Source organism: Loxodonta africana, chromosome 4 (genome assembly GCF_030014295.1).
Source record: "Loxodonta africana isolate mLoxAfr1 chromosome 4, mLoxAfr1.hap2, whole genome shotgun sequence".
In the NCBI taxonomy this organism is placed as follows: domain Eukaryota; kingdom Metazoa; phylum Chordata; class Mammalia; order Proboscidea; family Elephantidae; genus Loxodonta; species Loxodonta africana.
This window is the reverse complement of record NC_087345.1, coordinates 170,669,840-170,695,070: the sequence shown is the minus strand read 5'-3', so window position 1 is coordinate 170,695,070 and position 25,231 is coordinate 170,669,840. Positions and strand designations below refer to the sequence as shown.

The 25,231-nt window shown below is 36.8% G+C and overlaps 1 protein-coding gene across 8 annotated transcripts in view; it reads right to left on the bottom strand.

Moving 5' to 3' along the window:
* Positions 1-25,231, bottom strand: part of WAC (WW domain containing adaptor with coiled-coil) — a 107,149-nt gene that overhangs the window by 23,563 nt on the left and 58,355 nt on the right. For 5 of the 8 annotated variants that reach the window (XR_010321962.1, XM_010590648.3, XM_010590647.3 and 2 more), the window contains exons 4-7: positions 21,635-21,741; positions 14,500-14,615; positions 13,818-13,930; positions 8,859-9,167 (exon numbers count right to left, since the gene is read on the bottom strand). Coding sequence is in view for 7 of the 8 variants with exons in the window: in XM_010590648.3 (XP_010588950.1) it covers positions 8,859-9,167; positions 13,818-13,930; positions 14,500-14,615; positions 21,635-21,741 (645 nt within the window). In the remaining variant the exon portion in view is untranslated. The remainder of the gene's footprint in view (positions 1-8,858; positions 9,168-13,817; positions 13,931-14,499; positions 14,616-21,634; positions 21,742-25,231) is intronic. The other 3 variants (XM_010590650.3, XM_003410529.4, XM_064284964.1) reach the window with 2 other exon arrangements.

The window sequence follows — 25,231 nt, the reverse complement described above, 5'->3', positions numbered from 1 at the left end:
AGAAGACAAGGTATTATGACATGTTACAAAGACCTGGAGTTGGAGAACCAAAAGGGAAGAACTAACTCAGTATTTCTCAAGCTGAAAGAACTGAAGGAAAAATTTAAGCCTCAAGTTGCAATACTGAAGGACTCTATGGGCAAAATATTGAATGAAGCAGAAAGCATCAAAAGAAGATGGAAGGAATACATAGAGTCACTATACCAAAAAAGAACTGGTTGACACTGCACCATTTCAGGAGGTAGCATATGATCAAGAAGTGATAGTACCGAAGGAAGGAATACAAGCTATGCTGAAGGCACTGGCGAAAAACAAAGCCAACGACAGAAGAATTCACAGAATACCAACTGAGATGTTTCAACAAATAGATGCAACACTGGAAGAGGTATCACTTGTCTATGCCATGAAATCTAGAAAACAGCTCCCTGGCCAACCAACTGGAAGAGATCTGTATTTGTGCCCATTCCAAAGAAAGGTGATCTAAAAGAACATGGAAATTATTAATACCACATGCAAAAACGACTGCAGTACGTCGACAGGGAACTGCCAGAAATTCAAGCTGGATTCAGAAGAGGATGTGGAACAAGGGCTATCACTGCTGATGTTAGATGGATCTTGGCTGAAAGCAGAGAATACCAGAAAGATGTTTACCTGTGTTTTTCTGAGATGCAAAGGCATTCTACTATGTGGATTATAACAAATTACGGATGACACTGCAAAGAATGGGAATTTCAGAACACTTAACTGTGCTCATAAGAATCCTAGACATAGATCAAGAGGCAGTCATTTGAAGAGAACAAGGGAACATTGCATGGTTTATTTAAAACAGGAAAAGTGTGCATGAGGGCTGTGTCCTTTCACCACACCTATTCAATCTGCATGCTGAGCAAGTAATTCAAGAAGCTGGACTATAGGAAGAATGCGGTATAGGGACTGGAGAAAGGCTATTAACAACCTGCGTTATGCAGATGACACAACCTTGCTTGCTGAAAGTGAAGAAGACTTGAAGCACATACTGATGATCAAAGATGACAACCTTTCGTATGGATTACACTTCTACATAAAGGAAACAAAAATCCTTACAACTGCACCAATAAGCAACATCATGATTAAAGAATCCTGAAGTTGTCATGGATTTCATTTTACCTGGATCCACAACCAACACCTGTGGAAGCAGCAGTCAACAAATCAAAGGATGTACTTACTGCATCGGGCAAATTTGCCGCCAAAGATGTCTTTAAATTGTTAAAAAGCAAAGATGTCACTTTGAGGTCTAAGGTGCACCTGACCCAAGCCATGGTATTTTCAGCCGCCTCATATGCATTGGAAAGATGGACAGTGAATACGGAAGACTGAAGAAAAATTGATGTCTTTGAATTATGGTGTTGTCAAAGAATACGGAATATACCACAGACTGCCAGGAGAATGAACAAATCTGTCTTGGAAGAGGTATAGCTAGAATGCTCCTTAGAAGCAAGGATGGCAAGGCTTTGTCTCTGGTACTTTGGACATGTTGTCAGAAGAGACCAGTACCTGGAGAAGGACATCATGCTTGGTAAAATAGAGGATCGGCAAAGAAAACACCGTCAACAAGATGTACTGACATGGTGGCTGCAACAATGGGCTCAAACACAGCAACAACTGTGAGGATGACACAGGACCAGGCAGTGTTTTGTTCCACTGTACACAGGTTATCCCTATGAGTTGGAACCAATTCCACAGCACCTAACAACCACCAGCACCAATTCTTTGATTCAAGCCATAAGTATGTGACCCTTGGCTTTGTTTTAATTTACTTCTTTTTTTATGCTTACTTTAGGAGACAAAACCTCTTAACTGTATGCTTGTAATTAATTATTAACTTATATTACCAGATTTTGTCAGCAGGGGGAGTAAGCTACCAAAGACTAGACTTCACATAGAAATCTGTTACTACAACCTAACTTTTTCAGAGTTAAATACCACTTAACTCTTCTAATTACAGGCACCCTTTCAAACCATCCTAGAAAGCACAAACTCAAGTCAAAATTTATTTCTGACCAATATTTTTCTGGTATGTTAAATTAACTTCTTATAGGTCCAAAAAAGAAAATGATACTATTTTAAGAGTAAGATGGTACCAATTGTATTCCTTATCGAGTAGGCATCATAATAGTTACTTTAGTGACAGTCAAAGAGAAATGAACAATATGAAATCCTGAAGACTAGAGCAGTGAAGTAAAATGAAACCAAAACCTCTACCATCTGATACCAACTCACAGAGACCCTATATGACAGAGCACAACTGCCCCATAGGGTTTCCAAGGCTTTAATCTTTCCGGAAGCAGACTGCCACATCGTTCTCCCATGGAGCGGCTTGTGTGTTCAAGCCTGACATTTCAGTAGGCAGCCAAGTGCTTAACCACCGCACCACTAGGGCAGTAAAATACCAAACACTTTTAGGGATAGGACTATTGGGCTAGTCAAGTTTTTCTCTGCTAATTTTCTATGATGTTTGATAGTTGCTATAATACTGAACAGGACATGTTGGAAGTACTGTTACATCAAGGGACGGCCTACTAGTTTTATTTTGTAGTACTGGTATTACGTGGGAGAGTACAAGTAGGAAAACAAGTACGCAAGGGTAGTAGAATTTACAAATGTACACAATTACGGTGTTAATGTCTTATAACAAAGAAGGTACTACATGCTTTGCAACGTGTTTTTTCTCATCTGAGAAAACCTTTATGTCAGTACTTTGTAATAATACTGCTTTGACTCTCTTTAATTGCCGCAGAGTATCCCATAGTATGGATGCATCGAAGTTTAACCATCTCCCTTTCAAAGGACATTTGGTTTGTTTCCAATTTTTCATAATGACAAATAAATGCTACAATGAGAATCCTTATGTCCATACTGCTTTAACTTTAACAGATTTCATTATGACTGACCTCCACACTAGCAGTACCAACTTACACACTCCCCACGACTACATTTCCCCACATTTAATCTTTGTTGCTAATCTTAAGGGTAAAAAATGATCTCATTTAATCTGGATTTTCAGTATGTACTCACCAGTTTTAATTTCTCTTCTAAAACTGCCTATATCCCTTGCTCCTTTTTATGCTGGACTGCCTTTTTGTACTGATTTGTATGAATTTTTAATGTATTCTTAATATAATCTACCCTCTCTTCTATTTCTAATAATCTTTTTACCATTTAGTCGGTCACCCTGCCCACTGTTCAAAATGCCATCTTTATTACAGATTAAATTCTTCCACTAATGCCTTCAGTTATTCAACAAATACCTGAATAACTCTATGGTCAGTCATTCTAATTTTTCATGAATATTAAAATAAAGACACTGGTCGCATGTTGCCCACTATAGCCAATTACTGACATGTGTAATCTATAAAAGGATATTGCCTGAACATATACTTAACAGTCTTCAGGTTTATTCGAATTTCAATTAGTCTACAAATACCATCAAAACACAAAAGCGAAGTTTATTCCAAGTGGCTGACTCACACGTCCTAGTCCTGAAGGCCTAATCCTGCTCCTCTCGGCTCCCCCAGACTGCAGAACCGCCATGTCATTACTGAGCAGTTCAGACATGCTAATCCCCTGCTAGCTAGAGCCTGCAGTCACTGAACAGGTCTGCTGCTGTGGCACTCTGTTTCCAAATTTATGTATTCTAATAAATTCTAACTATAAATTACCAAATGAGGAACTTACTGATTAGGCTTATTAATAAAAACTCTGCTGACTATCATCCATTTGGGCAAAGCCAACAAGGACCTACTTTTCCTGCCTATTTTGTCATTTCACAAAAATGGATGGCAGAGCTACAGTTTAGAATTATCACTGGGGTGTACAGTCCCAAATGATAAAAAGGTTTTAGTTTTTTTTAGTGTGTAAGAGTTTCTCTATTAATTTGTTACATGGCTGTCCAATAATGTGATCTTACAACAGATGTTTCAGTGTTAGCGTAACTAACAAGTAGAGATCTAAGAGGAGATATCCGATCGTCCTGTTTTACCCCAACACCAGGATCATTCTCTGCAAAATCCAAAAGCTTCACAGCTTCTCCACACTTCTTTCTACCCCTCAAGCAAGGACAGTTTATCTTATGTGCTTTCCTCTAATGACACACTAGAATTAAATCTAAATTTACTGATGGTATCCCTTCATTAGATGTACAACACATACACACCCATCTTTTCCCCCAAACACAACTTTTTAAAAACCGCAACTAACGCGGGTCCTTCCTCAACCCTGAACACACTAATTACCATTCTTTGAGTTATTCATCTACAACAAATATTTACTGACTGCCTGCTACATGCCAAGGCTTAGGGATACAGCAGTGGAATATACAGGGTAGACAAAGATCCTGCTCTTTATATAATTTAAGATAGCAGCCTACCCTTGATATCCTTAGATAGTTTAGCTATACCATCGGCACTTAAGACCAACATATCAACCTGATTTGAACTATCGATTCCTAATATAAATTCTTTAATTGTTAAGGGAAATCCAAACAAGAAAAAAAATCACTCTGCTGACGAGAAGAGTCAATAGAAAGGTAATTTAAACATGGCTATCTCCTTTGAGAAACAAAAAACTCAAATTAACTGATTATTCACAAATTTAGATGAACTGGAGAACAATCTGAAAAGCTGAAAATGGTTATATATTTAAGGAAATAAACTGTTTGCAATTCACATGTAAGAAGTACTCCCACAGATAGTAAAATTTTCCCTATTTAAGTAGGCAATTCCAAGGTAATCAAGTTTCTTCCCTGTAAGTTTAAAATGACCACATATAAAATCTTGTATATGTATATGATTACCAAATACGTGTCACAGAATGTAAACTTGAATTACCCCTAATCTGCCAGGAATTTTGAATTTTAGAGTCCAAATTAATAAAGATTTATTGGATCTTTCATTACATATGATATTGTGTAAAGAACATGGATTTTGGAGTAGAAGCTGCCTCTAACAATCACCATGTGTTTGAACTTAACAATTTTCGGGTTCCTCATATCTATAATAGAGATACCTTCCTCCATAGAGTTGTTTTAAGGATTAACCTAAAATGTACGTAAAATACTTGCACCAAGCCTGGTACATTATATTTTTAATTATGTTAAAGTTTGGCAGGACAGGTGCCTGAAGCATAAAGAAAGTATACAATGCAATAAAGCTTAATAACAAAGTCCGAGCAGAAGACAGTCTAACTGAAGAAACTAAAGTGCCAGAATAAATACATAAAAGTACAAAATGTTTGATAAATACAGATTTGGAGACCTTAACTGACAAAAACCAAGTTCATTAGGAAAAAAACCAAAACTGATCGCCATCAAGTCAATTCCAACTCACAGCGACCCTACTGGACAGAGCAGAACTGCTCTACAGCGTTTCCAAGGCTAAAATCTTTCTGAAAGCACACTGTCAACATCATTCTCCTGCACAGTGGCTGGTGGATTCCAACTGTCCACCTTACTGGTTAGCACCATGCCACCAGGGCTTCTGAGAACACAGTATATTCTAAAAAATGTAACCAGGTATGCAGCAGGTGAATTATAGAGAATGAAAGAGTGGAACAGTTGGAGATCAAGCTAGTGAAACAGACTATCAAGTACTTGTTATAATCTTACTAAACTATGGATTTTATTTCTGGATAGCGGAAAACCACTGAAAAGTTTTTAAGCAAGACAGTACCATAACGCAATCTAAATTTCATAATGATGCGACCATCAGTAGACAGACTAAGTAGGATGAAGAGTAATAATCAGAAGGTTATTTCAAGACAGATGACCCGAGTGTCCATTATGGCAGTGGCAGTAATATGACAAAGGATCTACATAAAAATGATATTTAGGAGACAGTTCAAAATTTATACATGGGTGGGAAGGAGCTGGGGGGCAAGAAAGTCAAAGAACAAAAAAAAAGTTGATAAGAAATTTCAAAATCAGAGAACTCTGGTTGAGTGGATAGTGCTGTTACTTACTGAAAGCCTAAAAATAAAAGATAGGAAACAGAGCAATTTGGACACATCATATCTAAAGAGATATAGCAAATAAAAAGAGGTTTAAAAAAAACAAAACCCAGGCCGTCCAGTTGATTCTGACTCCAAGTGACCCTATGGCGGACACAGTAGAACTGCCCCCACACGGTTTCCAACGAGCAGCTAGCTGGTGGATTCGAACTGCCCATCTTTTGGTTAGCAGTCAAGCTCTTAACCACTATGCCACCCAGAAGAAAACCCAGTGCTGCTGAGTCGATTCCGACTCACAGCGACCCTACAGGGCTCCACAAAGAGCTTATGTAAGGTAAATACATGGGTTTAAGCTGATTTGGGCGTCACGGTAGTTCCAAGAATGGCTGCCCAAGGGGGCGGGGGGAGGAAACAAGGCTGAATGATACTGATATTTAAGTGTCAGGAAGAGAAGAACCAAGAAATTGGAGAAGAGTATCACAGAGGAGTCTCTGTGTGGTGCAAAATGGTTAACGCACTAAGCTGCTAACCAAAAGGTTGGCAGTTCGTGTCCACTCAGAGGTGTCTCAGAAGAAAGGCCTGGTGATCCACTTCTTAAAAAAAAAAAAAAAAAGCAGCCATTAAAATCCCTATGAAGTCCTTTTCAAAATTACCTACATGAGACCCAGTGGTTAACAATCATTTTAAAAACAAAGGTGAGAATGTAAGGGAGCAGGGAAGCTACAATAATGGAATCAGAACAGAAATCATGAGATTAAAGCATCCTAGGCACTGATAATTTGTGGTGCCCCATGATGTAAAAAAGTTCTTCTTAAATTCGACTGTTAAATATTAGCAATTGAATGCAGAAGTGGCATATACCATTTTAGTGGAATGAGATGAACTGGATTACAAATTTTTTGGTGGGTGAATGCAGCAAGAGCTAGACTCGACAGCCCACCCCCACCTCTTGTTTATTAGAAATAGTATACTTCCAAGAGACCTGCTGAGATAAGGAGTTTCAACTAAACCAGAGGGTACCGTGGAAGACAGGTATCAACGAAGGCATTAAAGCGGGAGTGGCCTCAAAAGCTTAAATGACCTTTCCCATGGGCACCCTCATGACCTTGCCCAAACATTTTTTCTGGCCAGCACATTCTCAACACACTGGAGCTGGTATCAATTTCATTTAGGGCCCCACCAGTTTCCTTCCACTGCAGCACTCGATTTTCCTTCGTATCTTCATGTGTTTGCTTTGGACAACTGGTGCTCCTATTTTGTTGATGCCCTAAGCATGTGCTTACCTTGCTTACTGGATATGTCCCTGATGAGAATCTTCACACACTGTGAAGAATGTAACCAATGTCACCGAACAATTTGCGTAGAAACTGTTGAATGAGAACCCAAACTACTCTGTAAACCTTCACTGAAAACACAATACTTTTTTAAGAAACAAAACAAAAAAAAAAACAACCCTATGGAGTAAAATTCTACTTGACACACATAGGGTTGCCATGAGCTGGCTCAATGGCAACTGGTTTTAGTATTACAAGAGCCAGAAGAGAGTTTCAGAAAGTGTTAAATGAACAAGAGGTGAAATGGGATAAAGACCATGGGATTTTAAAATAAATTCTTCTGTGACCAAATATTCAAATAAAATTCTAAAAGCTGGAACAGCTGGAACATCCTTTAGAAAGTAGTACCATGTTAACAACACTGCATTAATTGAAACTTAATTACCTTTCTAAATTTAATTCTGCATCAAGGAAAATCTGAGATATACATGTGGATTTTGGTATAAACCATCTTAAAGGAATTGACACCATTTGGAACAACCACAAGTCTATTTAATACATTACGTACTACATGATAAAAGTATACTGTTTAGTTATACATAATGCAACCTGCTATAGTACAAGGAAAATTGAAATAGGATGTATAGACAGAAAGAGAAAACCAGAAGCAAAATGAAGCCAATTATTTGGAACTGTATTCAACAAATTAAATCAGTGTGAAATAATGGATCAAGTAAGCAATTACAGACGTTAAGCATCATGAGATTCATGTAGCATTTCCTCAATCCACAGGACACTGAAAAGCTCCTCAGCACTTACTCATGGTCTCCTTGGTCCACACATGATAGTTTGTTTACTTACTGCCTTTTAATTTCCTCTTCAAACATAAAATGAAGCCTGTTTGGCACTGTGAGTAGTCTATGCATATATATCGTTAACCTGCTATGTTATGTGTCATCTCCCAAGTACCTGTTAAGTGTTACAATTTTTCTCTAACCTTTCTGAACATGCTATTTTATGGTTATAAACACTGAGTTGGATAAGCACAATTTGGGTTGCAATGTCTAACTTCTACTCTTCAAGCTTAAGTTCTTATTCAGACATTAACACTCCTCAGAGCTAGAGAGAAGCCTGAGCCTTTTACCAGGACTTAGTTTTCAAATTCACAAGTTGAAACCAATTAGCTGCATGTTATGTAGAAATCACAGATTTCAAAATGTCTCTATTCAATAAAGAGAAAACAGACAATTTCTAAACTAAACCATCAAGACAATTATCACAAAAACAGAAGGTTATTTTACACAAACATGAAGGGACCATCATTTGACTGTGACAAGTTATTTAAACCACTGTTAACTGTTATAATCTAAGCATTTGACTTCAAAGTGTCAAAAAACAAAAACAAAAATTTCTGAATCTCAATAATTACAAAGTGAAAGGAAAAGCTAGATATGGCTAGCTTTAGGCCTAAATCTGTACAGTAACATTCTAAAATACTTTTAAAAAATTTTAAATTTAAGAGACTTACTTAAGCTAAAAGAAATAATGTAATATAATCAGAAACTCTAGTTCAACGTGCAGCATCTAGTAATAATGGCATACCTTTTCTTTCTGTTTTCTGTGCAGGGACAGAAGATGTGGGTGTAGGCAGTTTTGATAAAGTAGATGCTCCATTAGCATCAAATGATTTCTTTGGCTGGTGATCAGACTGTAGCGTAAATGGACTAGAAGGAACAGTGCTTGGGGCAGCAGTTGGATGAACCACTGGTTTGATGGGGTGCTGTACTGGCGTAGAACTACTGTGAGTCTCTGCTCTTGGCAGTCTGTAGTCTCTGTCATTGTGTCTGCTTGTTTGAGACAAAATATTCTGTGGGAGCAAACTACTGGCATCACTGGAATGCTTGTCTTCCACTTTAGTTCACAGTTCGTAAAAAGAGATGTTGGAGTGACGGAAGGAGGAAGAAAAAAGATTACGTTAGAATTCTGTCTTTAACAACAGCTAATGTAGCAACATACTTGTAATTAGATATCTTTTTATAAAACTGCAAGCTCAGTTAGCGTCTGCAGTTATACCACTAGCATATAAATATCCAAATACTGGAAGAGGCATTTTAGCTCAATTATAAATATTAAATATATACTCAGATTTCACTGGGCTTTCAAATGGGAGCTAGTTTTTTTGGATTCTTTAGAATCACACCTGAGTTCAAACAAAAATATATATATATTTTTAAATCAATATATGGAATAACATTTTATTCAAAAAAAAATTTAAATATTTTAAAAACAAAAAAAGTAAATGGTCCATCCTTTTAAAATCTGGGCCACGGGTTCTGATAAATGACTGAATTAGCCACAGTGGTTCAACTGCAAAGGAGTATCTGTTTTACTAACCTGATTTTTCTGGATACTAAGGTAGATAATTAGTGGGCTCTGAAGTGGTTTATGCCAAGGATTAAATGACCTCATTTGAGGCTGGATGAATTTATGATGAACTGTGCATTTAATAAGTAAGTCAATTCACATTTTCTTTAATAATGCAAACAAACACCAGAGTTTGTTATAAGATCTTGATACAAAATGTTATCTGAAATTCAAGTTCTATATTCACAGTATCGTCATAAAAAAATCTACTTGCTATCCTTTTCTAACTTAAAGCCACAAAGATATTAACTCAGAAATAAGTACTAAAAACCACTTAAGCTCTATCATAAGCACTACGCTTCTGTAAAAGGGCAAAAAAAAAAAAAAAAAAAACCCAATCACACATTAACAGATTCTGTATTTACAAAAAATTTCTAGCCTAAGCTACAACACAGTTCAATCAGTAATGAAATAATTAAAATATCTCTCCAAGTAGATAAACACCTTTGTACTAAAAAATATGGTATGTAATGATAGTATGAGAAACCCGGGTGGCGCACTGGTTAAGTGCTACAGCTGCTAACCAAGAGGTCAGCAGTTTGAATCTGAAAGGCGCTCCCTGGAAACTCTATGGGGCACTTCTACTCTGCTCTATAGGGTCGCTATGAGTCGGAATCGACTTGATGGCAATGGGTTTGGTTTGGTTTGGTTTTAATGGTCGTATTACCAAAGGATGCTCTCTCTGTTGAATACAGTATTGTTTTTACCAAATTCATGGCTCCTCCAGTTCTAGAGACCATGATAGCACCAACAAGGAAATATACTCAAACTACAAGTCAGTTTTAAGTTTTCAGTATCCAACTACCACACGCCTATGCTATACCAAAACAAGGTACTGGAGTATTGCTAACAAACTCCCATACATATGAAAACACAAGGTCTTTTGATTTAGTAATGATTTAAAAGTAAAATTTAGTATTAGTAATTACATATTCACTACATTATCAGAAAAATAAAAAATAAACAAAATGAATGCAAGAATGCTGAGCTATTACAGTATTTGTTGTTGCATTATTAGTCAATAAGCTATAAATCTGCATGCACGTGTAGCCTTCTCAGTTTTATTCTAGGTTTCTTCCTGCAAAAAATGTTACAACAACAGAAACCTTTAGGAACAGATATAACAAGAATAATTCACATCCAATGCCCACCAGTCATTCTGTCACCTGACTGCCTGACAAAGACAATCCCCTTCTAGTTCTGTCTGGCTACAGTTAGAGAGAATACAGTATCAAGGAGCTGTATTTAGATGAAAATGAAAGAATTCATAACATGTATAAGTTTAAAAAAAAGCAAAATGGTGAGAACTGGGGAAGCTTTAGCTGCACCAGCTTACAATTCTAGACAGAACACAGTCACGGAGGTGGCTTTCGAGTGGGGCTGTTATGTGCCAGTCCTCAGGGGGTGCTCTGCCATGTCTGGAGACACTTCTGTTGTCATGACTGGGGAGAGGGACGCGCACGACTGGCATCTAGTGCAGAGAGGCAGAGGCGGTGCTCAATATCCTTCAGTCTATAAGACAGTCTCCCGCAAGAAACAATTATCAGGTCCAGAATCTCATTCATGCCACTGGTGAGAAACCCCATTAAGGTTTCTCTAACCATAGACTACTCCTCACCCGAGGAGAGATTAGAGATGATAAAAATAATCTAGTAGAGGCAGTATCAAATAAAAAAATTTATCCATACAATTTTAAATATCCAATTATAGATACTATTACCATTGCTTAAAAATCTCAATACTACACTGCAAGAAGAAAACTCACTAACATTTTTCTACCTCTTTATCTCTTTACATGTAAAATCTTCCTAGTCCCGCCCCCCCCCCCCCCCCCTTATTGGCAGTTTGGAACTACAAGCTTTAAGCCTTACACTACATCAATACCAATGTACTGAATACGTGGGAAAACTCTGCCAACATTTTTGGGTGGACAGTTAAAACACTCAGATGGCTTACTGATTTTATGAGTACCACACCAAATGTAGCTTAGCTGACACATACATACATAGATAAAACAAAGTCAGCAAGGCTTAGTCCCTTTCGGACATTACTTAAAATACCCAACCTTCCCCCAAAAGGTGTAATATATGACTACATTTCAATACAAACACACAAATGCACTGATTCATCATTTGCACATCCAGGAATTTATTTTGAGAAAATCATCAAGTTTAAGTGGGGAAAGGTGTGAACCACAGCACTGTTTATAGGAGGAAGACTGGAAATCACCCAAGTATTCGTGGATAGGGAATTGTTTTTAAACAATGGCACATTCTAAACGACGGAATACTGAGGTCAATTAGACAAACTGACATGGAAATACAGCCCTGAAATACTGATCAAAAAGCAGGCTAGAAGCAGTAATATATAATCTTAGTTTCTGGCATAAAATACATGCACATTATTTCTAGATACATTTATATGCATATGGAAACAAGTATATAACCCCAAAACATTCCTGAGTCATGGGATTAAAAAATCTTCACTCTCTTTAGTTTTGTTAATAATGAACATGCCTTACTTTTAACATCTTGGAAAAAACTTCCATTTTTGAAAGAAAAAATGCAAACAGATAATTAAAAAACACATGACTCTTGACTTTATTTCCTTTATTAAGAAGACAAAAATAGTATTTTCACTTGCCATAAATTTTTCTATCATATCTCTAATCCCTCCCTTCATTTACTCTACCCGACATGAGAAGTAATTTAAATGACTGGTTATTTTGGAAAAAGTAAAGCAGACCTGCTCAGCTCTGCCTTTTCTTCTTCTGGAGCCCCTATTCGGAGATGCCTAGCCCAATCCCAAACCAGTGCTACCTAATTCTGGGGTCTAGTCTAGCAGGCCCACAGGTTCTTTAACAATGTTGCATTCGCCAACTCAAGTCTTTATTTACTAAAAAAGGGTACTATTTTAGTCTCCATTTGCCACTCCTCTCAAATACCCCCAATTTATGCAAGAGGCTCACAAGCTGAGTACCATTTTCCTCAAAAGACAACCTCTGTCTTATTTTTAATTGTTTGCCAAAAAGTCAATTACTTAAAATATTAAATGAAATGGGTATTAGAGTCCAGGTCCTCTGCCTCAAAATACAGTGTTCTTAACTTTACAACTCCAACACTTTAAATCATTTTCCTAAGAATTACTTCGAATTTCAGCAGTAGTTTTTTAAAAAACTAAGTGTTCCAAAAAACATATTTTAAACATTCAGGCTTGCAGAACTGTTACTATTTGTTTCAGTTTAAAATAATTTTTTTTTAAATCAAAGAATCAACATCCCTTACAATGATCAGTGTCAAATACACTCCTCATTTTTTTTTTTTTGAAGTTCCAGAAGGATTCGAAGCATTAAAATTAATAATTATGAACACATCTTAAAATTCTTTCAAAATGTACTAAAGAACCCATGAACTCTTACATAGCATTTAGTTTTTATTCAGGGCAAGGGAAGCCACCAGGAATAGAGTATGTTTAAATTAAAAACCAAATGGTGTATTACCCAAGCTCTCCCAGGTGGGCAAAATTTGATCTCAAAAGAACATTAAAGTGTGCCCACGGTTTGAGCTGTAAATGAAGACCAACTTGGAACAACACCAGTAGGTATTTTACTAATTTTGAGGAAATTCAGTATGGAGAAGATGCTGCATTCTTCCGTGACAGTGGTAAAATCAGTTTCCAAATACAAGGATAAACGAGTTCCTGCCTAATAACAGAAAACCCCAATTGGTACTCTCATGTCATTGTGTTATGGCTAGGGTTCAACTGCTAGACTGAAACCCAGTGAGTCTTGGAAAGGATTTCAGTTCTAGTTTAACAGGATACAATTCAAGAAAAGATGATCCTGTTTAAAAAAGTCAATCCAATACATGCAATTTATTTTATTTGTTTACCAATTTGACAACATTACATTTAATATAGGTAGTGATACATACCTGTACAATTCCACTGTGTGCCCTTCTTTCCTTTTCAGGAAACAAAATGGCAGAGAGGCTAGGGGAGTGATCCAATGTTAAAAGAAACCCTGTATGGTTGTATTAATTTCATAGTTTACATATGTAGGTGGCTATGTATAAAGTAAATTAATTATAAGGCTGAATCAAACATTATATTGTTTCAAAGAAAAAAATTAATACTTACTTCCACCGGCAAACCCACTGGTGGCTGTTGCTTGCATCACCTCTCTTCTGTAATCCCTATCTTTTGGGAAGCTATTAACTGCCATCTTGTTTGCTTCTTTTTGTCTCTGTTCTCTGAAATTAAAAAATAAATGAACCCATAAATATCATATCAATAATATGAGTCTCCATATGGCACTTCTGGCCAAATGCTCATTGAAATGGTTTATGGCAAATAAAAGAATGGAACAAGGCCACAATACAGTTTAAATGATGTGGGGAAACGGGGTGTAGCAAACAGAATGCTAATGTTTATCACTGATGGCAAAATTATACCAATTATTTATACCACTAACAGCCCAACAAAAAGGCTGCAATATTAATTCTACATATATAAAGAAAACACCTTATTATTGCCCCATAAAAATTATAAGGACTCCTATGAAGAATTTTAAGGAAGGTTCATCTATGCAAATTAACAATATGTATTTTTTATTTACAAGGCCCATGCAGACAGCTGCTTATCAGTCCTAGATTTTATTAAAAAAAGCTGTGGAAATCAAATGATGGATTAGCCACTACAGTTAAAAAGGGGAATAAGGGATGTCACTACAGAGAACCTAAAACGAGAACTTTAATGCCATAAGACGTTAAACCGTAGAATCAAGAAATGAGAAATACTATTTTAGATTAAGAGCAAATACCTTTCAAGCCACTCTTTTGGTTTTTCCCATTGTGAAACTTCTGTTCGACAATTGTAGTAGTACTTTTTCCCAGAAGAGCTAATATGCTCAGACCAGTCATCTGCAGAATCATAAGGCTTAAAAATACATTTTTAAAAATTAGAAAAGGTTAACACTATTTAACCTTGATAATGAAATATCCAAGAATGTCAATGGTTTTCAAAGCATCATATGGGAAAAGAATGTAATTATCTACATATATATTTTAGAAAGCTTTACTCTGAGGAGAACCTTCAAAGATAATAGAAAAACTCTAAAAAAAGTTTAAAATTAAACAGATTAATAAATATCAGCTCTGTTACATACAGGAAGCAAAACGTAAAATGAACACTGCCCTGACTTTATAAAGCATTATTAAAAGCTCCTGATTATCATAATTTTAATTGCTGAAATCTAGTGGGTTTTTTTTTTTAGTGGTGGTGGTGCTGGGGGGAGACACTCTCAACTTAGTTCTTATTTTATGCCATAAGATTACATTGGTTCTACAATCTTTAAGGCACAACTGAGAACAACCTGCCTGCATTTACTGTTACTTAGTAAAGAAAGGCACCAAAAAACTAAAATGTATAAAGAATTTTTATGTAACATTATTTCTCTTACAATATTTTTTAAAGAAAAAATTGTCTAAAAATCCAGGGAAAGGAATAGTGAAATGTAGTAACATTTCATTTTCTTAAAATGTCAACTGTGAAATATGAAAAATAACATGTCAAATATGGATAAAGATATTAACTACTTAAGGTAATATTTTTCTTGTATTTTTTCTCATCAAAAACACAAGGCTAATTGAATCAATTTGCTTCACCTTCCAAATCTATGAGATTAGTCAAGCATTAACTAGAACCCTGCTTCATACAATATGGCATCAGCATCATCACTCATTTTCCAATAACTAAAACTGGTCTTTCAAAAATTCTCAGATACTTTTATAGGCACTGTAAAATTACAATGAATTTAGAAAAATCTAAAATGCTCAGTTGGAATTGATTTTAAAAAGTGAAAAGTTTAAGTGCCTGCACTGACCCTAGGAATTTTGACAGAATCTCAAGTATTCTTCTAGTTGGATTGCTTAAATATTTTTTCAAAGGAGCTTTGAGATTAAAATTAAATAATGTTACACCCTGGCAGCCTGTCCTTCTGGGTTCACTGCAGCTCTATGTAGAGTGACATTACTTTACAGCTTGAGGGAAGGAAGGCTTACTCCTTTCCCCTACTTCCCTGCCTTAATTTTACCAATCAGGAAACAACGTGAGAGAACTTAAGAGCTGTCCACTGATCACAAAATTAGTGGTAGAAAAAGGACCAAAACTCAAGTTTCCTGATGCCCATTATTTCCACTAAATCAATACCAATTCTGGAAATGCTCTAATAATTTTGAGGGTGGTTGGGAGATATATCCCATACTCTACCATATGCTCTTAGGTTTATGTCTCAAAATAATGAGGGTATCAGAATCAGCCCTTTGCCTCCAAACTCTAAAAGCAGTGATGAGTCAATTTTCAGACCCTGGCTTCCCAAAGAAGGCTTCACTCAAGCTGCAGGAACACAACTGCAGAAGGCCAAATTCACAAAGTTCTTCTCTACCATCCACCCCTTCTCTATACCACCATGTTACTACGCAAACTGAGCTCTGGTTTGCCTAGAAAGTGGTTATATGGGATTCCTAGTTTGTTCTGAGAGTGAGAATGAGATTTAAGGCTAGTGGGCAGAGGACACTGAAGTAGATCAGTGTGGTCTAGACCAGCACTTTTCAAAGTGATGGTTTGTGAACTGTCACCTATTCTGAAGGAGATAAGGAGCTTGCATCAACACTCACTTCCTTCACCACAAGTCTAGCTTTATGGGGGAAAAATCAGTAGAACTAAACAACATACTTTATGAGAGCTGATTTACATGCTGGCACAACTTCCAGAACAGTTCTGAACCTTAAAGAACACTGGTCTACCACACCATACTGATCCTCCTACCTAGCCTATCAAATCCCAGGTAGCAGGAATTAATGTCTTACTTAAAATGTTCCAGAGTGCCATATTATAACCACATACCAAGAATTTTAGCTTCTCTTCTTCACCCCACTTTTATCCCCAAAAAAGATGGTAAAGAGGGGAAGAAAGGAAATCAAACAATGGAGTAACTACTTTAAAAAATAATGATATACAGCTTTAGATAGTAATTTTTTTTTTTTTTTAATTAAGAACTAAACTTAGGCTTTCAAAGTTTTCTGTATCATCATATGCTCTAAAACAGTAGTTTTCCAACTGTTCAGGACCCCTTGGGGGACCCTTAGATCCTTCAACGGGTTTGAAAAGATCTAAACTAATTTCATAATACTAAAGATGATCTTTTAAGACCGGAAGCTGATCTTGCCTTTTTCATTGCCATTACACCCACCACAGGAACACAGAGGCGTTTTCTCATGAGGCTACAGGACGTTTGATATCACAACTGAATGCAGAAGTCGATACGAAAATCCAGGGGTCTTCTAAGAAGCCAAGCATTAAAGAGGTGTACAATGTCTAATATTTGTTTTAGAAAATAGTTATGTTCATAAACATGTTATGTATATTAACACGTAATGAATTTATGACTGGTATTTTTAAGTGAATTAAGTATTTTTTCCATTTCTCAGTTTTTAATTTTTGTATGGTAAATATTGATGATATGGTCCTCAAAAACAAAAGCGCTCAATTTTCATGAGTGCAGAGAAGTGTTGAGACCAAAAAGTTTGAGGACAGCTGCTCTAAAAGAATAGCACTCAGCAGTTACTGTGACACCCATCGGTCTCCCCTCAGAGTCGCTGCTTTTCTCCTCTTAAAAGCATATCCTTTTCCACTCTTTCCCCTAAATAGAATAACAATGCTTCTCCTCTAAATTAATCTCTGATAATCAAACAGTTCCTCTTCCAATTAACTTACGACTATTTTATCATTAAACACTAGCTCACTTAAAAAATAGTTCACTAAATACAACATCAAAGATGGTGTTTCCTGAGTGAGGATGAATAGGACAGGCCAAGATATTGACCTTTTCAAGGCTGACAGAGATGACACTATAAATCTAAATTATGGGCATTTAAGGGGGGAAAAAAAGGTGATAATGAGCAACTGGAATCGTTTAAAACAAAGGTATATTAGAGAATGCCTCGTTTTGTGCACATACCTTAGCAATATATTCTCTGCTCAGGTTTTACCTTACATGCTCTTCTTTAGCATTACTTCCCTTCCACTATGATCACAGAAGCTGTGGTGGCGTAGTGGTTAAGAGCTATGTCTGCTAGCCAAAAAGGTCAGCAGTTTGGGTACACCAGGCGCTCCCTGGAAACCCTATGAGGCAGTTCTACTCTGTCCTACAGGGTTCGCTACGAGTTGGAACCGACTCAACAGCAATGGATTTGGTGTTTTTGGTTACTATGATCATATAACAAAAAGCTGTATATACGATTTTCAGCAAGTCCGGGAATTTCTTTAGTTCAAAACAAACTGGTACAGTTTAACAACGCATTTCATGGAGTTCTAAGAAGTCTTCTGATAAACTTCTATTCATTATTTACTAAACAGAGATTGGTTATAGAGAGTAAACCTCAGGAGACTTTGAGGATACTTAGTCGATAATGAGAGGAACTTGAATATGAATGCAAAGTCATAGCGCAGTAAATGTAAAGAGCCTCCTAGCAAATCAAAAGTAACAAGAGGATACTTAGAAGTGAGGACTCCCATTACACAGTATCTTTAAATAAGAAAAACCAACTCTTCTCTAAACAAAAAACTTCAGAGCCCCTTTTAAGAAATCACAAATACGCACAACTAAACTAAAACCATCTACATGTCTGTAAGTCTTATAATGATTTAGATTAGAAAGAAGGCGGCATTCAACAAGCTTTTCTAAACAGTCACTGTGAGTCACACTGTGTTAAACACCACAATAAATGCTAGTCATTGGACTCTGTGAAGAATTACACATTAATATCAAAATCTAATACTGGAAAAAAATTTTCAACTTGGCTTTCAGCATTAAAACTTGATCAAAAACTACCCACAAATTCAAATGTCTGTGTAGATGATAACTCTAAATGATGTTAGATTTTCAAAAACATTTAAAACTTGAAAAGCTTCAAGGGTAAAAAACACCATTTAAAAAAAAAAAGCCTATTCCAGAGCAGCGGAATGCAGACCTCAAATTCTCGTTAAGACCAGACTTAATGGCCTGACTGAGGCTAGAAGGACCCCGGAGGTCATGGTCCCCAGACCTTCTGTTAGGCCAAGACAGAATCCATTCCCAAAGCCAACTCTTCAGACGGGAATTGGACTGGACTATGGGACAGAAAATGATACTGATGAGGAGTGAGCTTCTTGGATCAAGTAGACACATGGGACTAGGCGGGCAGCTCCTGTCTTGATGGGAGATGAAAGGGCAGAGGGGGTCAGATGCTGGCAGAATGGACACGAAAATAGAGAGTGGAAACGAGTGTGCTGTCTCATTAGGGGGAGAGTAACTAGGAGTACATAACAAAGGTGTATATAAATTTTTGTATGAGAGACTGACTTGATTTGTACACTTCCACTTAAAGCACAATAAAAATTTTTAAAAAAGCAATTCCATATATTAACCTACCTCATCCTGAGTTACCATCTAATATTTGCAGTTCATTTACTCTTTCGTTATGAAAATATTAGATGAAAGGTAATTTCATGTCTTACTAATTGCTTAAAAACTTCCGTTAAAAGTGATTTTAAAACATAAAAAGAAAATGCCTGTTGACAACCTTTAGAAATATTCAAACACCACTTTTCAGGTAAGACTGAGTTTGTAAAATATGCATGGTATGCATCAGGCCTACTGGATATGTTATACTGCAAAAGACCACTGCTTGGAGGTACTACAGGACCCTGTTTCTACAAATTTCAACTCTATGTATGTACGTTTATTCTGAAAACATATAGCATTCTGGTTAACAGTTTTCAGTTTCTACTCACAAAATGAAATTCCCTGACATTCTACCAATTTGGGACTTTCAAGCTTATGTGATGTCCACTATTTATTCTAATTTCACAAGATTAATTTATTTCTTGAAAACCCCAAAAATCACAATCTGTTTTCTCTAAATAAGGATTAAAAAAAAAAGAAAAAAAACAATGTCTATACGGGCTGCCAACGTGCCAACACCAAATACCAAATTTGAACTGTCAGCGATAACTGGAAGACAGTGATCACTAACGAATGAAACTCTAGATTAGTGTCACCCTTGTAAACTATAGGGCCATTTTCCAGGCAGGGAGAGAAATCATTCTAAATTCTATAATATGTTTTAAGTATATATCATACTGATAAGTAACTAATCATGGCATCTGCAGGTTTATCAAGATGTAGTTCCAGCTTCAAACCCTACCTTGTAGTTCTGTGATGCTACTGTTGGGACAATGCAAATTAAAATCCTGTTTGCTTCTGCCAATAAAAGGCATGAGAGGATAACTGAAAGGCAGCCTGTTTACCTGCTGCTTCTGTTACTGTGATACTAGCGACAGTCCCTTGCGCCAGCAGCCAAAAATGGTTCCAGTTTCCAGCTCTCCCCTACCTCCCACTAGAACCAGCTTCATCCTACTCCTCAGAGGTATTATCACCAGCTCTGTGAGGCTCCTCTTCTAAGCTTTTAAGTTCTGAAAATTCAACCTCTTATTCTTCCCCAGCCCCAAAAGGTGATTATCATGTATGTTACCTCATGTTACTTTTTTTTTCTTTTTGCTTTTTTTCGGTCCTCAATACCTGCAATGTCTGCCTATTTAACCATTCCCCTATATTAAATTGGGTTAAAATAACTAGTGTGATTTCTGCTTTTCCGAATTCTGACTGATACAATATATAAAGCTATTCAAAACCTACTTTGCCCAAATATTATCATTAATGTTCCAACTTCTATGGAAGTGTATTATCTACACTGTTTCAACAAACTCGGAAACTCTTTCAATGCTGACCAAGGTATGATGATCACCCAAATATTCAATGCAAAAAATCTGCTGGAGTCAACTTACACTTCCACAGCAAGACCATTTTTTTAAACTGCACATCAGTTGTTACATTCCTGACTATATCCTTCAAAAGCTCTCTGCTACCTTCATATAAAATTCATATTCCTTAGCAAGATATAAAACCCTTTATGACTTATGCCCCACTTGTCTCTATAACCTTAGCTCCTGTCATTCTTCCACGTTATCAAAATCCTTACGGTCCTTCCAACGTGCTATGCTGTATCACATTTCTGTCTTTGTAAGTGCTGTTCCCCCTATATGCTACGCACAAATGCCAGGCCTCTTTAGCTAAGTTGTATCCAATCTGTTGGGAAGCATTAATCGTATCTCAATGCCTTCTTCACCCCAACTGAGATTCCCCCTCTTGAGTGTTCCCAAAGCAGCATGCACTGTTGTAACTGTTTACTTTTCTGTCTCCAACGCAGCCCAAACTCCTATGAAAGAGGTCATTTTTAAAAAATTCTACAACCTACCATATGCCTGGCATATAGGTGAAAACGTTTTAACTTTTTGCTGAAATGAATGTTTTAGAACGTCCATTTCAATCTGTGACCATGAAAACTTCATATTGTGTTAACAGTTTACTTAAACTTTTGAAAACATTTGAAATTCCTCACTGGGTTTCATGCCCTTGAGGATAGGGACATTTATATCCCTACTGTCTAGTAGAGTATATAGTACACAGGAGGTAATAAATACATGCTCTAAGAAATTTATATATTATGGAAAGATGGCAAAGCTCAGGTTTAACCACTTTAAATAAACTACAGAAGTTTCACAGCTCTAAGCTTTTTATACTGTAGATATAGCAAAGCTAAAATTCTGCTCTATAAAGGGAATACTGATGAAATAACCAAAATGACTATCATCTCACTACCCTCAGTTGCACTAAAATAAAGCTAGCTCATTAGTGAGACATCGGGACGCTATGGTATCAAATGAAAACATCACATAAGATCAACTTTAATTAAAATATTTCAAAACAATAAAAGACATTATTTAACGAGATTTGCTGTGGGATATTTCTGCAATAGATTCCAAAAAATAAAATTGGGCATGCTGATAATACTTACTGCATCTGAAGTTTTGCTTGGATTATTGCTTGGATTAGAAGAATGTGAATTTGAACTATGAAGAGCACTGTGGTTGTGTGAATTTTCTTGTGGAGAATAACTGGTCCCTAAAAAAAAAAAAAAAAGTAAATTAAAAAAGTTACAAACCAAATCCAGTGCTGTCGAGTCAATTCTGACTCACAGCAACCCTACAGGACAGAGCAGAACTGCCCCATAGAGTTTCCAAGGAGTGCCTGGCGGATTCAAACTGCCGACCCTTTGGTTAGCAGACGTAGCACTTAACCACTACGCCACCCGGGTTTCCAAAAAAGTTATTACAGTTCATGTTTAATTTAAACTGGTTTCTTTCACACTATATACACGGGTCATCTGTACATCTCTAAATCATCATTTTACATAGCATCAAGAAAATAAACATATTCACATTTTTTATAACATATAAAGTATGTCAGCCTATTAAAGATGTGGCTTAAAGAACACATACACTCCTACCATGCCAAACAAACCAAACCCACTGCCGTTGAGTCGATTCTGGCTCATAGCAACCCTATAGGACAGAGTAGAACTGCCCCACGGAGTTTCCAAGGAGCGTCTGGCAGATCTGAACTTCTGACCTCTTGGGTAGCAGGCGTAGCGCTTAACCACTACACCACCCCCAGGGTTTCCACTACTACCATGACTGATGGAAACCCTGGTGGCATAGCAGTTAAGAGCTATGTCTGCTAACCAAAAGGCTGGCAGTTCAAATCCACCTGGCACTCCTTGGAAACTCTATGGGGCAGTTCTACGAAGGTCGCTATGAGTTGGAATCGACTTGACGGCAATGGGTATACCATGGCTGATATCCTATGGAACAATGTTCTTTGTAATTAGACAAGCAAAACCTCATCTACGTCATTGCTAGCAACTTCTAGTTTTTGTTATTTTTTTTTTTAAATAAAACTTTTATTGGGAAAAAAACATAACCATCATGTATACAGAGAAAAATGGCACAAAAATTCAACTGATATGGAACTAGTAAGTCACAATTATCCAATGTTTTTGCAATTACTTTTCACTTTCTTAAATATTTCTCCTAACTTTTTTAGTAGTCTGGCCAATTTTTCAGCTGGAACAGCATCAAGTTTTCAAAAAGTTCAGCATCTCAGGGAAGTGATCTACATTCAAGATGGTGAAGATGACATCTAGAGTTTGCTAACAGAACAAAACAAGACTAAACGGGTGCACCAGCCCTGGGGCAGGGACTGGAAGGCATGAGGGAACAGGAAAGCCAGTAATAGGGAACCCTGGGTTGAGAAGGGAGAGTGTTGACATGTCATGGGGTTGGTAACCAATGTCATAGAGCAATGTATATACTGACTCTTTGATGAGAAAGAAACTAGTTTGTACTGTAAACCTTCACCTTAAGTACAATTAAAAAAAAAGTCTCCTAACAGGACCAACTCTATCTAAAAATTCCTAAGAGTAACTGTTAAGTCTTATGAGTGATCTACACAACTCAGAGGCCATTAGGGAAGATAGTTTTTATTGTTTTAAGAAAAGCCAAGGTATAAAAATCCAAACTTGCAAGAACACTCTGATTACAGATACAAAAAGATGCTGATTCTAGTATTTCCATTTCATTCCACATATTCAAGGATTTTTCAGCAACAAAGTGACATAACTTAAACATACTGACAACGGAATGTAGGCCTAACCATAAAGAAAAAGTGAAGTGTGGAGCATTTAAATGGTTCAGTGGTCTGTGAATTAATCAGCAGTCAAAGTGGTTAAAAGTAGAAATGAAAAAGAACTATTTCAATCAACAGGAAAAACTAAATGGGTAAGAAGGAAGGTGAGCTGGAACTGGCAGATGACTGTAAGGTTTTAGATATCCAAGTGGAAATGGTCAGCAGATCTACGTAGAACTAATTGAGAAGAAAATGAAGATGTAGATTTGAAAGTCTCTTCCATTAGAGGTGAAAGGCAGAAGACTCTCCAACATGCTTTATATATAATAAACAAGCACTAAGCATTCCGGAAAGAAGACATAGGACCCACTTACAAGGGAAACTAGAAGCAGATTGACTAAAGACCCAAAAAAACTAGTGATGTCACAAAAGAGTGGGTTACTTATATTAAACAGATCTGACAAGAATATTCCAGAAGAAGGTTGCTGCTTGAGATGTTTCTAATTTTATTTTGCTGTACGGTATGTTTTTATGTAAAACGCTAAATCTCTTTTTTAATACATTAGGTAATAAGCAAATTATTCCCTAAATGTTGTAAGAATGAATATGATCAAGAAGCAATCAATCAAGAATACGCTCAGTGTAAAGAAGAGTTTAACACAGGAGATCTGAGAATGCTATCCTCAGAAAAGCCTGCTGGCATGATTGGCTTGTGGTAAGTTGGATTATAGGAGTTTCTACAATCTTAACTGGTAAGAGTTGCTCACTGTGCTTAAACTTGTTTGTGCAAACAATATATTTATGCTGATCACCTCCTTTCCTTCTGGGAATCAGGAATTTTTTTAAAGCACTAGGCAGAGGGTACCTATATAACCAGTCAAGCCCGATGAAAACCTTAGGCACTGAATCTCTAGTAAGCTTCCCTGGGAAAAGACATTTACAGGTGTCACAATTCATTGCTGAAGGCACTAAGCATGTCCTATACAACTCCGCTGGGAGAGAGAACTCTCAGAAGCTTGCAACTAGTTTCCTCAGGACTTTACTCCATATGCGCCTTTTCCTTTTGCTGATTTTGCTTGGAATCCTTCACTGTAGTAAATTATAGCTGTATGATTCTATGCGGAACCCTTTGAGTCACTGAGAATCACCAAACCTGGAGGCAGCCTGGAGGCCCCAATACACTCAACAACAAAAAGTGACACTTTCAAGTTTTTAAGAAAATCTTAGATGTACGCTGAAATTTCCATTTTCCAGTTTTAACTCGTAATTTTTTTAAAATTCAGATTTACAGCCAAGTACAAATTAAAAACTTATAATAGCAGACTACTAGAACACCATGTTTATATACTACCTCTTGCCCTCCAGTCAGTTCTGACTCCTAGCAAACCTACAGGACAGAGCAGAACTGCCCCATAGGGCTTCCAAGGCTGTAAACCATTACAGAAGCAGACTACCGCATCTTTCTCCTGTGGAGCAGCTGGTGGGATGGAGCCTCAACCTTTCAAAGTTAGTAGCCGAGTGCTTTAACCACTGTGCCACCAGGGTTCCCTCTTTACACATTAAATAGGTGAGATTTCCATCGAAATTTCCATTAAAATGTTGACAACAGAGGGAAGGCCAAACTTACCGAAATGAAGCAATACAGATACATTAAGAGGCCTGTGTTAAATGCCCTATTCTGACATTCATTTGCATACATTAAGCAACTTGGTCTATGCTCAAATCTTCTCAGAGGCTTGTTAAAAAAAGCTATAAGCAGAGTACTCCATGAACATGAGGTATAATACTGATAAGAACTACTGATCTCTCCTTAGGATCCAAGAATTCATTCCACATTAGCAGTTAGTCTTATCACCAATGAAAATTCAAATACTGATGAGCATCCCAATTAACAAAGCTCTTAACTCTAAATAAATGATATCTCTTC